Below are 14,871 nucleotides of genomic sequence, written 5' to 3'. Positions count from 1 at the left end.
GTTAACGTTGGAAGCCCATTCGTTGTATGATTCTGCACGCATCTTTAGCGTGTTCATCATCGGATAGAGTTCCTCCAGGGTGTAGCGGAACCTGCAAGCAGCACAGAATTCAAACTTCAGCAGAAACTGGGGGGGGAGCAGGAGGGTAGAAGGGAGGGGCATCAAGATGTGTTGGTCCACTATGCACCCAGGGTTACATAATTTAGAACTAAAACCACACCACGTTCCTCTTAAGACAATTCCAACATTGCAATTGCTTCAAAAAGCAACTTCAACATTACAACTGAAGCAACTGTGAAACTGTCTTAGGACAGGCTGCATTCACGTAGGACAAAGATGTAGCAAACAACAGGAAAAGAAAGATGACAAAAGGAAGGGAGGCTAACAAAAGCAAAAAAACCCACTGCTGGCAAGGATTGCATGTAACGGATGATGACCTTGTTGCTATAAATAAAAAAGCAAACTAACTTATCCAGCAATTTTCACCATTATAGAGCAAGAAGAGTAGAATGCTGAAAAGAAATACGAGCACAAAAAAGGCACTTTGTTTTGGGGCACTGTATTTGCAAAGGACTAAGAGAAACAGAATACCGAGACTAGCACCATTGACAAAACAGCAGGCACTGGCTTATCAAACCACAACAGCTACACGTACAATAAATATCTCCAGAACACAGGATTATTTGCTGTCAAAAGCTTACCCCAGTTTATATTTGTAGGTTGGACAGGAACAGAGATCTTCAACATGGTACAAGCACACCAATAATCCCGGTTTACAGGGACAATAGACAGCAGACATGAAACAGGTGGTTTTACACTTTAAGCATTGTCGCTCGTCATCAGGAAACAGCTCAAAAGCCACTCTCTCCGAGTCAGTCACTCCCTGCAAAAGAGTATGTTACATCACTTCAAAGTCTAATGAAGAACTGATTATTTCAAGCTAAAACATCAGAAGCTAAATTTATCAAAGGAATAACAAAGTTTAGAAAGAAGATATTAAAACCAGGCAGACAGAAATCTTGGTTAATGAAAAAATCAGCTATTCTGCCTAAATTACTGAAATAACAAACATTACTTTAAAAGAGACATTCTGAACATTATTAAAGGGCAGACGCTAAAACAAAATGCACGAGAAATGATTCTTCAGCCAAGCGGGCCTCTGAAATCAGCAGTGCTGCTCAGGAAGGTCCTATGGAGCTCTAAGCTGCTGCCAACACCGTCCAAGTCCAAGTCACACCACTGCTTCACTCCTCCTTCAGCCATTATAATATTATTTCCTATGACTCACCAGTTTATCAACCTTCTCACGCAACCTCTTCTCTTCTTCAATCATAACAGCCATGTCTTTCTGAACCGTAGATGCCACCACAACATCCAGATCGTCCGCTTTGGAAGCCATTTTACAGATCATCTCATCATGAGAAAACACACAGTAGCGGTGCAGCAGGCGGTAATGCTCCACGCACTGGCGACCCAACGGCAGCTGCGTTCAAAAACATTCCACCAATGGAGTTAATTTTGAAAATTGTATTAAGATACTGATTATTTTATGCTACTAACCAAAAACTATCCAAACGAAAGGCCAAGACAAATCCTTCTAGCAACAATATTCATAACTCAGAATGCAGAACCAGAGAAATCCAGACCCTGAGTTCTTGTAAACCAGGACTGCCTGTAACTCCTCTACAGGGGACACGGTGGATCTCCGCCGTGAACCCAGCTAAAAATCTGCATCCACTGTCCGGAGGAGACCAGAATTGGGGGCAACAATCACTAACCCACAGCAGGCTCAGGAAGACCCAAGTTAAAAATACCCAGAGGCCGGGGAAGCGCCAAAGGGAAGAGCAAGGACGTCCCGACAAAGGCCGCGGGACCTTTTTCCCGAACAATGCGGCTGTTTTCCATAGGACATGAGCTGTGCCGCAGAATGAGAAACTGCTGACTCCATGAACCACTGAAGCTCCTAACTAACCTCAAGCAGAGTAAACAATTCACTATGAGCTGGGCAGGTTACTTATAGCTTTATTTTAAGGCTGTCGCTGGCCAGGTGGAGAGTGATGCTCACGTTACAATGAGGTTACATGTTAAGAGTCCTGTACAAAACTCATGGAAGGACAAGAGGAAAACCAAAACCAAACCAACCAATATGCACAAAGCTTTCTTCCATTTTAGTCATCTCCTACTTCCAAGTGATGCTTTTTAAATCTAGCAACATTTTTAGATGGGCTACGTTTACAAATAGCCACAATCTTTTTTTGGGAAAAAAAAAAATCAGAAGAGTAATTTGAAATATCACTAGCTTCAAAGGATCTGAGATCAGGCAACACTGCATCTGAGAAATCTGCTGGGAAGGAGGAACGATTACTTTTAACTTTGAAGCAACTACCCTCCATTTGTTTTCATTTAAAAAAGACCAAAAAAATTAATAAATTTTATGACCTAATAATTGTAGTGTGTGCCTCTCTCTTTTCACTGAGCTGAGTGAAGCTTACTGGGAATAAAGCACAGGTCTGTAAACCTTCTGTTTGAATGTTAAAGCTTTCTGTTCCCTTGCCATTAAGGTATTCTTCCTTGAAAACCCACAGCACCTCTGCTATCCAAGAGGATGTGCTCACTCTTCTTATTTTTTTCCCAAGAGGACTATCAAAGTCAACTGTTCTTAATGTGTCTTAAACTTATCATCCATTTTAATCACAGAAGTTAAAGTAGAAAAGAAGTGCAACAAACGAAGATTTAATTCCAGCTCTTCATGATTTGAATGGAATTTGGGGACAGAAGAGGAGGAGATTCTAGCAATGCTGGTGCTTCTTGTATTCTAGGCATGCACAGGACCTTGCCTACCTCCTGCTGGTAAAGATTCATCAGCCCTAGTGTATAACTTCAAACCAAACTTTAGGCACTAGAGAAAGCCCGTAAGTTCACGACGCAAAGGAAATATCTTCAGCAAAACATTACGCCTCCAGTAACAGGCTCCTTCTGATCTGTGGACTAGATTTCCACGTCAGCAGTAAATGAGAGCTGTACATCAGCTAGGAACACCTTTGGAACTGCAAACTTCATGAAAAACTGCTTTTGGCACATACCCAATCAACTGTGCAGAAGTTCACAGCTTCAGCAAAATTGAAACCCTGATTGAAGCCACTGTGATAAGCTCTTGGAAAGGTGATCACAAACTCTCCAGCGCACTGGTTGGTTCGATAAACCTAAGAGAACAGACAGACAAGCATTAGGTCAAACCACAACAGACCCGAAGGCTCTGAAGAAAACATGGATTTCCGATTCCTAGTAACTTTTATGACGACTTTGGATAGGTTTGGAACAGAAGCCCAAGAATTACAACTGGCATTTGTAACTTGTCCTATAAAACCCCAGAAAGCAGAGGGGTTCCATTCAGCCGTACCCGCACTCTGAGCCATTCCGAGTCAGCCACCCGTGCCTCCTGCGCTTTTGCCAGCTCTGTTGGCAGTTACACAGGCAGAGCACAGGCCAGGCTCTCTTCAACGTGCAGCTGAAGGGTAAGAGAAATTTGGAACCTGCTTGTACTGCTGTAAAACTAATACTTTTTGTGCTGGACTACGGGAGCAGGCAGGTCTTCCTGCACCTTTCAATTTTGGAGTCTCTCACAGCGTAGTAGACACACAACTGTTGCCATTTTTTCCAGATTTTCCTTTAAGTCCCAAGGTCAGCTAGCCAAAAGCTAATTAAGTTGTAAAGGGACATAATTCCCATGAATAATCTAGTATGGAACATGATGGAAACTGATGAAAAACGTTTTTAAATACCTAAGAACTTATCCAGGAAAAATAAGAGGATGTGGATGACAAATAAAGGAAGAATGGGTTTTGGCCCCTTGCCAGAAACTCTTATGCCAAAAAAAATTGTGTCTGATTAGACAGACACAGGAAGAGCTCCTGCCATTGTTTCAAAGGTCGAGACTAAACTTTCCAGCTGAGATACAGAAATAGAAATATACTAAGGTAGATCTCCAGAGAAGACTTTGCCAAGCAGTTCCGAAAGCAATGACTCCATTGCCCATCTGGTTCATCCTGGCACGTTACACTAGACAAGAAAGATACAACACACATGGAAACTACCGCACCATCTCTGTGATAAAAGTGGCTTCAGTTATCAGCTTTGAAGTAGAATTCAGTGCAAATGGAAGAGGGGTGGGTTTGGGGGAACAGCACAGGAGTCCAACAACATACAGGCACTCCGTGGGCCATCAAAGTATTCGGGTTCATTATGGTGACAAGTTGGTGCAAGAGATCTGGCTGAGATTCAAATAGCTCTGGAGCAAGCTTCTTCATTACATCCTCCAGCTGTTCAGCTGCATACCCTGGGGCTCCATACCACGTTTTAGGCTCCCCCCTGCAAGATCATTAAAAAAAGTTAAATACAAGCAATCTTGTTAAGTTACATTTTCAGTCTTCAATACACCATGTCAAAAGAAGGGTACATCACAAGGAAGGAATGCAAAGATTATGTACTGTCCTGCGTCTTCACATTTTATGCAGGTCCCTTCCTCCAGACCTAAGTTTTTAACTGCCTACACTTCTGAGCACATACTTAAAATATTCTGGGGAAAAAAAAGACTGAAGAAGTCCTTAGTGAAGTTCCACTGATTCCAACACAACTTCAAAATATAAGCTGTTTGTCTTTTACCATGAGTACAAACTCCCTCTTGGGTCTAACAACCAAAGCCAGTTCTTTCTGCCTTGCGCATAATTGCCATAAAAGCAACATATAGTCAGTAGAAATTAAACTTTGAAATTATACAACTATAAGAGACACAAAAGACATCAAGAAAAAACAAAATCCATATCCAGAGTAGGGAGAACTTTCATCAACAGTTTGGCCCAACGCAAGCCAGTTGAGGAAATCAAGGTTATGCCTGTGTTCCAATAGGCATTGTTTCATGTTTACTGTGAAGCTGGCTCACCAAACCGCGAAGATGAAAATGCCTTTCAATCCCCTAGAAAGAATGATGTTAGAAAAGGTATTTAAAAAAGAAGGTAACAGACAAATCACTCTCTTCCAAGACTCCTGAAGAGCCAGCAGCATTAAGCTGACCCAACACTGTTCTTTTTTTTTTCATAAATTGTAAAGCAATTGGGAGGATTCCAGAAGCAAAGAGTGAAGTATGACTTGAGAAGTGTATCTCTCATACCTAGGAATTTATTCCTGTGCTCAAACAGCCCTTTTGTCATGGTGAAGAGGACAGCGAGCAGGAGGGACCGTGGAAGAGCAGTTCCACTGGTATCACAAGGAGTAGCACAAGCAGAGTCATTACTATGCAGTGTTAAATGACTACGCAGCCTTGGACCTGGTCACTACCTTGGAACAATTCTAAGAATTCATGAAAATGAGTCATAGATGCAACTAAAAACTCTGTGTCCTGACGCAATACCGGGTTAGTCAAGAATTCTGCTCCTTGATACGTGTCAGTGCCAAGGAACGGATGCAGCAGTTACAAACTGTGCTGAACTCGGAGCAGGATACTTACTGGTACCAGGGGTCTCTGGACTTCAGGAGAACAGATAACAGAGAAAGACAATTCTAACAGACGTGTTCAGGTGTCAGCCTTAAGAAAGCAGCAAGCTGCAGAATGGATGAAGGTGACAGTTCTTTCTGCACTGCTACCTGAGAGCTACACATTCCTGTCTTTGGAAATACAGCATCAGGGATGGCAATTCTTCCTCTGACCAGGACTGACATTTTATTTATTTATTTATTTACAAGCACCATTAGAAGCAAAGATTTATTTTTTATCCTTTTACCATTTCAAGAATTAACACAGGATTTAGAGTCGTGCAGGAGAACTATTATCCTGAAAGCTCTGCTGCTGTAGCCCGGCTCATTTGGTACTATCTGCTCAAATACCACACCAGGATAGAAGCTCCCTCAAGGCATACGGGGACATGCCATCCTTAGTGCTTCACAAGGACGAGTCCTGCCTTCTGAAGCCTTTTCAGAGTTTATACCACTGTCTCTTCTGCAGCAGGTCACTAAGATAGGCTAAAAAACCCAGACATAAGCCTCTGAGTTGAAGGGAAATACAGAAGAATAGCTGCAAATGAAAAGACGTCAAAGACATTCACGCTGGAGGAGAAATAAATTAAAAGCGGACCGGGTTGCTTTCACACGTGTCTGCGAATGCATGTACGTGTGTGTACATGCACATGTAGGCACTTACGCATCTTTCTGGCCTCGACTGCAAACACCAATGCGATTTGGCACTAATGCAGCACATCCTGCTACAACAATGGCGAGGGAAGCTCTCCTAGAAGAAATGAAGTTTCTACTGCAAACAAAAGCCTCCTCTCCTCCCCACAGCTTTCATCCTGACTGAAGACCCAGACAAAAAAATAGCAACAAATGACAAGGACGGTCATTTTTACAATATAATCTTGATCCTCATTTACCTAGTCTCACTCAAACATCTGTTTTAATCATGTCAAGTTCTCAGAAAGCAAGTGAATTAAGTCAACACCAGCCATTTCAAGGAGCAGCAACTGAATAACCAACCAAAAAGACAACCTACTGAACAGCAGTTGGGTTGTGGTTTTACCATTCTGCTGGAATACTTATTTTTTTAAAGAGCTGAACAGGCTTCAGGAAGAGTGACAAGAATAATTCAAACTCTAGAAGAGCTGTTGTAAGGTGAAAAGTTTAAGAAGTTCAATCTATTCAGAATATCAAAGAGATGGCAAAGATCCGTCCTGATTACAGTTGACAAGTGTTTGCTTGATGAGAGGATTTATGATAGAATGATCTATCTAGCAGACAAAAAATATGCAGGATCCTAAGACTTAGTTGAAGCGAGATGATTTTTAAAACTAAAAACCATGCAAGCTTTTTTTACATTGAGCATAATAAAACATTTGATGAAGTATCTGCTGCATCTCTCATGGATTTTTTTTAAAACTGGGAATGGATGTCTCTTTCCAAAATATGACCTCTTGTCCAAAAGCAAATCAATCCAGGAATCAGTGTGTCAAATTTAACCCTACTGCTAGAGCACTGCAAGGTTTATTCTGGCCTGAACTCTATGAATCTGGTTTTAGTCCGCTAATTAAAAAGAGGAAAGGGGAATGAAAGGGAGACTGCTTCTCAGGCTGAGTTTATTCTTCAAACTCACCAATGCAGATAATTAATCGAATAGCTCCAGTGGTCTTCTATATGCCAACAAAATGAAGAAAAGCACATTCCTACATACAGCCAGGGTAATTTCATTCCACATATGTCTGCAGTGATGTGAGCAAGAACAGACTGCTCCATCACAGGCATGTTGTTTAAATTCCAGCCACTATCAAGGTATTCCTGAAAATTAAACAGAACAGTCACAGGTTTATACACTATAAAATAAAATTAAAACCAAAGCAAAACAAAAACAAAACAAGAAGGTAACACTGCTAAAAGAGCAAAGCAAGAAAAGCATCTTTCCCAATTGAAAAACAACAAAACAGGTCAATGAATCAACGAACAAAACCTCCACTGTCTTTGCTCTTTTCACAAAACTTATCTGACCCGCTTTGTTAAAATAAGACTCTTTTTTTTTTTTTCAGTCTGGAAATTAACAAATAATTTCTAGGATAAAACTGTGGCTTTTAATGTCTGATCACAGCAAATTTTATTTATTCAAAACCCCAGTGTAATTCTCCTCTTCAAATACTGTGCCAGATACACAAAACAAACACTTCGCAATCTAGTTCCATTATTTTGCTTTGAACCAAAAAGACTTATTTAATCAAGAACTGCAATACAAACATACACAGTGAACAAATGAAGACCTACCTCTTCGTCTGGTCTGACTTTAAATTTCCCACCCCTAACTGGGAAGCCACTGCCAAATTCCTTTGAAGCAATATCAGCTCCATATTCTACTGTCACATCCTCTTCAATGGTACTAACAAGTCTCCAGAATTCTTTTTCAACCAGCTCGGTGGGGACCATCTAGGTATGAGAAGAAGAAAAACAAGGAGTATATACTCAGGAGTCAGTATATAAGAAGTGTGAGCATAAAAGCTATCTCAGGGAGGAACCTCCATTAGCCTGAAGCATCTCCCCATTTCAAAATCATTTCAACAAGAGAAAAAAAAAAAAAAAAAGCAGCTGAAATGTGGTTCCACCCAGGACATGCTGCTGCTTTGTCCTCTTTGGAATGGGTGACAAGAGAGTATTCTCTTCCTTAAGACACTTCTTCAAAAGTTGAAAAAAAAAAAAAACCCTCACCAACAAACCAAGAAGCCAGTGGAACAAGAAACCACGACACCAGCAAGAACAAGGATTCACTGACGTAAATGAGAATCTCTGATTTGGGATTTCAACCCATTCAAAACTGGACCTCCCCCCTCCCTCTCAGAAGTTACATATTTTAACTAAGCACAGAAAATGGAGTCTACATTATGACATCAGGATAAATACAAGAACATACGTGTACTGGCATGTTAAAATAGTCCGACTTGAACGCATCTGCCATTTCCCCAAAGGTGCGGAGTGTGTAGTCTCTTGCTGCTTGTTCAAAACCAAATGCTTCCTGAGGCTTGTTACACTCCTGCAATTGAAAAAAATCATTATTTTTATAATGTATTAATAGGACAATCTGTGCTCAGATTTTACACACATAGGCTACTGTGTCAGCACCTTCCAGGGAGGAGGGCAGGACAGCTGACCGGAATGACCTGACTGCCCCAAGGCACACAGAGCCAGAGGACAGAACTGCTCAGCTTAATTCGCCATGTAACAATAAACATTAATGAAGTAATATGCCTAATTTCTCCTTCCGCTAGTAGAGTTAAGCAAAACAAAGACGCATAGACCTCCCCCCTGAAGCACCCGGAGAGACTCCCATTTAAATACTGAGGAAAGGTGCCAATTAAAATCCAATGTATTCTTTACAACTTTAGCAATGCTAAGGCAGATCAATTTTTGGCCACAAAATATTAAGTCACAGTTTCGTTATTTGAAGCATGCCTATCCTTCGTTTTAGCTTTACCCTCTATGACCCTGTCTGCACAACCTTAAGTGATAACACATTACATTTTCAATCCCTAGGATCAAGGTTGAAAAAAAAAAAAAAACCCACACAAAATAAAAAATAACCTTCAGCCTAACTTTTATGGTTTGTCAGATTACCTGAGCCAAACACTGGGGACACCTCCAGTCCCCTTTGGGAACATCGTGAAGGGGTGGAATTAAACAGAAAGTGTGGTAACTGTCATCACAGCCATCGCACAACAGGAGCCGGTCCTCATCATTCCCGCTGCCACACAGGAGACAGACGTACAAATCCACCTGGAACAGAAAATAGGCAGAGTGGGAATGTGAGCACTGAGGGGCAACTCATGGTGAAAGAGTAGTTTTGCAGCTCAGTCACCGGTGACATCTGCCAAAGTTTATTTTTATTTTATCTCTGAAACGGAAGTGGGACAAGCGAACACAGAACATTTATCTAAGTTTAAATAACCCCCCTCTGTCATTTAAGGAAGGGCCACAATACTTGCAAGCCATTCCATGTATTTGAGTTTTTTTTTTTTTACAAATGACAGAAGGCTGGATTCAGTGGCCAGGATAGTTGAAATCAGCAGCACTGTGGCTTCGGCAGGTGTAATACAACATCTTCTGACAGCTGACAAAGCCTTTTCTTGCTGCTCTCACACGCAGCATGTGTGCGTAGATGTTCCATCCTCCTGAGACCAACTGTCTGGAACCTCAGAAGAGAGAGGGGCTACTCCTCATGGGACTGTTCCTTTCTCCCCCAGAGATACTGGCCAAGACCTCCACTTTCTCTGGGAAGGCCCAGCCTCCCAGCAGAGCTCTGTGTGCTGGGCCGGGGGGGCTGGTACACAGATCTGGGGGCAGTTCAACCAGCAGCTCCAGAGCCCCGCAGAAGAGGCACAGGCACCCCGAACGTCGGGGGGATGTGCTGCCCGCCCCAGGCCGCACCTTCGTTACACACAGCCTGGAAGGCTCCTCTCAAACACAGAGCAGAACTGCAAGTTCAAGCAGACAATGTTGTCTTATGTTATTAAAAAAGAAGCAGCATCTCCTGCTCCTCCCCACAACCTTTTTTTGTTTGGGGATGTGGGTGTCAGGCTTCCAGTGTCTGCACATTTCATCCTGGGGTGTATCCAGCTACAGGTTCAGGGGTCCCTTCCGACCCAAACCATTCTGTGACTCTATGCTATGACTATGAGTAAATAAAGAACTTTTTTTGGTTTTAGGAAGGACCCAGGTCAGAAAGAATCACAGTATCTTCTCAGAAGTGAGACTAACTACCTTCCCCTTTCAGTTTGGGGTTTTTCTGGAAGGGGGTGGTAGTGTGTGGAGAGTTGGAACAAGAACAGGGTTGGGTTTTTAAGAAGCATTTGAACAAAGCTTTCAAGTTACTCCTGGAATTGTGGAATAAGTGGCAGGTCTGCTGGAGAGCCAGACCACAGAAGAGCCACTTCTATTTGGACTCTTCTTTCAAAATGCTTATTTTGAGCCTGTACCTCGGAGACAGAAAACAAGTTACTGCAGTTACAGGTAGTGAAACTTAACTATCCTGTTGTTTTCAGCTTTGTAACAGGACGAAGCTTTAGGAGTCTGTCTAGTCCAGCAGGCACAGATACTGCTTTGTTTCAGCCACAGCCTTACATGAAGAGTAACAAAAGAGTCCTTAGTGTGATATAAATGACGTGAGATTTCACAGCACACCCAAGAGAAACCCAGAAACACCTGCAGTGAGTCTGAAGCAGCAGGAAGGCAGGGCATACTCACAGCATTAGTAGGTTTTTTAGATCGAACTTTGGATTTGTCTTTTTCTGGCTCACCAGCGTGTTCTCTCTTCTCAGGAAGTTTCACTGTGCTATGCATTTCCTTTTCTGGTGCAACAGAAAAAAAAATGAAGGTATTACAAAATGTTTTAATGCTTAGCATTACTTGTTATTTATTTTATTTGTTACTACTCATTAGACTGCATCACTCCAAGTTATCTGTTGAATTAGTTGTTATCCCATACACACACTTGTTTCAGTTAACTTAAGGCAAGATCTGAACCCTTGAGATGCCTACAGCAGCTGGTATCAGACAAACCACATATGCCGCCATAAGCTAGCAATAACTACCAGACACCACGCTATTTGAGTGGGTATTTTAAATCCCACTGAAATTAAATTAAATTATGATTATCTTCATAAGATAAGATTTTGTTTCCCTGTGGTGTTAACAAATCTGGTTGAATTACTCCATCAATTTTGCAGCAGCACGTCACATGGAGACACGAAACAACATGACAGCTCCCTACAATGATCTCCACTCTTCAGTTTCTTGCAGCAGTAGCTTTCGTGAAAACGTATCATCACAGACGGGCAGGCAGCAGAAACAGCCTGACAATGAAGCAGTTCCTTTAGTCTTACACTCCTGCATAACTTGCACTTGTCTTTACTCACATCTTCATTCCTGACATTATAAAAAACAACACAACCAAACCCATACAGCAGTGTGGAGAATCCCAGGGCTGGTGAAGACACAGGGGCAGTGAAGTTCTCAGCTAAAGTTACAAGTGCGCTAGAGACCTTTAACACCTGAGCATGAGATGATCCAAAGCATTTCCCGGAGTCCAAGAGCTAACAAAGATATTAGAGAGAAGAATGGCTACATCTAACAGAAATTTAATCATTAAAAAACTGTCTAGATCTTTTTCCTTCTGCTCTTCAGGGGCAAAAAGAAGAAAGGTTAATGCTTAAAGATGTTCCTTAACAAAAAAAAAATCAAATTAAAAAAGAACTACAATCTACACAAATTCTTGAAAAAAATATTTTGAATGACACAAAGGAGACTGGCAAACAGCTTAGTTCATTTCAATTATTACATAGTTGTAAATAGTTCCTATATTTGCTTTGTCAAATTTGTCAATAAGCTTATTCTTCTGTTTGATGGAATTCATTATGTCTTCAGTTTGAAATTATTATTTCTTAAGGACAGATAACAACAGACTCGGGACTATGGACAGAAGCAATTAAAAAAAAATAATATTATGGGAACTTTATGGTTAAGTTCACAACATAGTATATTTTGGTTTCATGAGTATCATCTCCTGATTTCAAATTTGAATTCTTTCCTAAAAGTATCTGAAATCTGAAACCTTCTTAAAAGAGTTTCCTCTATTGAAAGCCAGTGGACTGATGGTAGCCACTTAACATACACAATATCAAAATGTGGCTCAAATCTCATTTTTGATTGCTCCATAAAAGACACTGAAGTTTTAAAAAAATAAAGTAGGAATTTTTTTCAACTGAAAATATCTTCTTCTCCAAGAAAATTCAACCACTCACAAAACAAACAAAAGGATTTCTAAGCCGTAAAAACTTTTACAATTAATTCCAATTTTAAAATGAAGTTAACAGAAGTAATTTTTTAAAAAATATTCTGAATTGTTCCAACTGATGAATTTAACTCTGGTCTTAAAACATGTTTGTACAAAGTAAGAGAAACCGCGTTTGCATTCTGTCTCGCTCCCCACTTGCCACTCACCATTTTCACACTTTGGAGGTGCACACTCCATTCTACGTCTCAGATTATGAGTTCTGGCTTCTGGAGGGTCAGACTCAGTTTTAACATTGGTTGCCTTAAAAAAAAAAAAGAAAAGGAAAACATCAGTAATATCCTTAGATGGAACACTTTGTATCTGGGAAAACGCTCACTACCATCTGAACCCACGGCTGCCGGCCCAAGCACGGACTGACGACAGTGGAAAACCCAGCAGGGCGCTGCATGCAGCTCTGCAGAAAGGCTGCACACCCAAAGGTGCTCCTCCTGCCCCTCTGAGCCGCTTTGGCTCCCAGGAAGGGAAGAAGCCAGCTGTGCCCAACACACAGAGTCCTAACAAAAGATCTAAATAATTCTCTGCAGTTCAGGAACGTCGGTGGCACATCCTGCAAGGTTTTAACACACACTTTTCTATACTCTCGAGAGCTGAGAAAAGAACTGGGGAAAAAAAAGACAATTTTTATTTCCAAATTCAAAAAAATATTTCTGCACACAAATCTGAATCCACTCTGATAGATGCCAAGAGAGGACCGCAGTGGTTCAGCAAACAAGCTGATGTGAGACACAAACACCTCACCGAGGTACAATGGAAGTCTTGAAACTTGTAACCCGGTGTGTTCTAGGAAAAAGCCGGGCAAATGGAAGTCAGATAGACACTTTGAGCACCTCATTTAAACTCAAAGAACCATTTTATACTTACAAACAAATAAAGCTAAAAAGGCAAGCTGAATTTCTGCAACACTTGTATTCCATTATTTAAAAAAAGAGGTCAGAGTGAAATAACCCAGGGAACAACCGTGAGAGATTTGAAAGGAAATCCTACAAAAAGCCCTTGCCAATAACAATACCATGTTTTCAATTTGATTTCAGTGGAACTTGATAAGTGGCAAAGGAGCAAGGGACTTTGTCTTTCATAGATTTTCTTTTACTCTCAAGAAGCGGAACACACTCCAGTCTTCTAAGCAGGAACGCCATGTATTGTGGAGCTTTCAACACAGAATAATGTTTTTCCATTTAATTCTTATATTTCTTCCCCAAAGTTTTGAGACTGTGGGGGAACAATCCTTAAATCCCTCAGCATAAAGATGGGTTTCTCCAACACTGTATGTTTTAATTCTAATTTTTTAAGGAAATGAGGTCAGGCAACCCCTCTCTTGCTACTCACACCAGTCAGTCCACTACCAACCACTCCCAAAGCCCCACAGACTGGGACTTGTTGGCCGCGCTCTGAACGCAGGACTTCCCTCCTGAAGGCATCAGCGGGTATTTCAAGGAGAGGGTTTGTTGCTGTTCTGTTTGGGGTTTTTTTGGTAGGCTTGTTTGTTTGCTTTGGATTTTTACAGAGGTGGTTTTGACATTATTTTCCCTTCACTTTGTGTTCTCTTTGTCCAAATGACTGTCTCCATGAGACCAGACAGAGATCCCATTGCTTAAGACATGCAAAGAACTGCTGTTCACAATGACATTTAGCAATACTGAATCAGCATCAGTCTGCGCTGATCCTCAAGCAACTCAATAACAGATGCCCCATCTTCCGCATCTTTAACTTCTACGAGTTTGTGTCCATAGTCTGTGCTTGAGCCTATACCCAGCTTCACCAGAACAGCTCTTTTTTTCAGCCTGAGCCTTTTATTGTATCAATTCATCTCACTTTCACTTCCACAGCATTATTCTGGTCTTTTACACTTATCTTTTCTACAGCTATCATCTAAATCCTTCGCATTTCAAAAGCAGCCTGTGACTGTCATTGCCCTTTTCCTTTCTAATTATGAACATTTTCTCCCAAGTGTTTACCCTCCAGGTAGGAAAGGGCAAGGTAAAACTGGATGTGACTAACAACAGCAAGCTAACACTTATCCTACAGGCTGCATTTTTTGCTATTAAGAACAATTTACAGTACTTTCCTGTAGTTCACTTATTTTAATGGTTTATAGTAGATGGTTAGCTGTGGAAAAGCAGGAAATGTTGAACTGGTAAACATGGGAATGAACTCGGGTTTTACAATTTAGGACACTAACAAGTCCTTGTGTATCTCGTCAGAGCAAGAAGTCAAGACCAAACCAAACATTACTACTTTGCAACCAGGTCAGTGCAAGGATCAACTGCTTGTAGCTTCAATGTAGAACAAAATGGATTTAATCAACTTAGCTGACTTTGCACTGAAATGGAACACTCCCGTTAACAAATCTCAACTTTTGGAAGTTATTGTCTTAAAACACTACAGCTGCTTCCCAAGCAAATCAGTCTGTGCTGCTTCATTCAGCCTTAGCTGTGTAAGGTTCAATTCTGTTCTTATTCAAGCATTTTCCTTCCACGAGATGAGGTGCACAACATCAGCAG

The 14,871-nt window shown here is 41.2% G+C and overlaps 1 protein-coding gene across 1 annotated transcript in view; it reads right to left on the bottom strand.

Annotated features, from left to right (window-relative positions):
- LOC104461822 (lysine-specific demethylase 5B-like) overlaps positions 1–14,871 on the bottom strand; it is a gene marked incomplete at its 5' end in the record, with an annotated part of 47,522 nt that overhangs the window by 20,485 nt on the left and 12,166 nt on the right. The window contains 11 exon segments of the mRNA XM_010073546.1: positions 1–91; positions 702–883; positions 1,289–1,483; positions 3,084–3,203; positions 4,206–4,368; positions 7,139–7,320; positions 7,795–7,953; positions 8,435–8,554; positions 9,136–9,294; positions 10,762–10,865; positions 12,517–12,610. Of these exon segments, the coding sequence (XP_010071848.1) occupies positions 1–91; positions 702–883; positions 1,289–1,483; positions 3,084–3,203; positions 4,206–4,368; positions 7,139–7,320; positions 7,795–7,953; positions 8,435–8,554; positions 9,136–9,294; positions 10,762–10,865; positions 12,517–12,610 (1,569 nt within the window).

The sequence above is a fragment of the Pterocles gutturalis genome, unplaced genomic scaffold (assembly GCF_000699245.1).
Source record: "Pterocles gutturalis isolate BGI_N339 unplaced genomic scaffold, ASM69924v1 scaffold22307, whole genome shotgun sequence".
Lineage (NCBI taxonomy): Eukaryota > Metazoa > Chordata > Aves > Pterocliformes > Pteroclidae > Pterocles > Pterocles gutturalis.
Note: the sequence above shows the minus strand (reverse complement) of the source record. Positions and strands in the feature narration are given on the sequence as shown.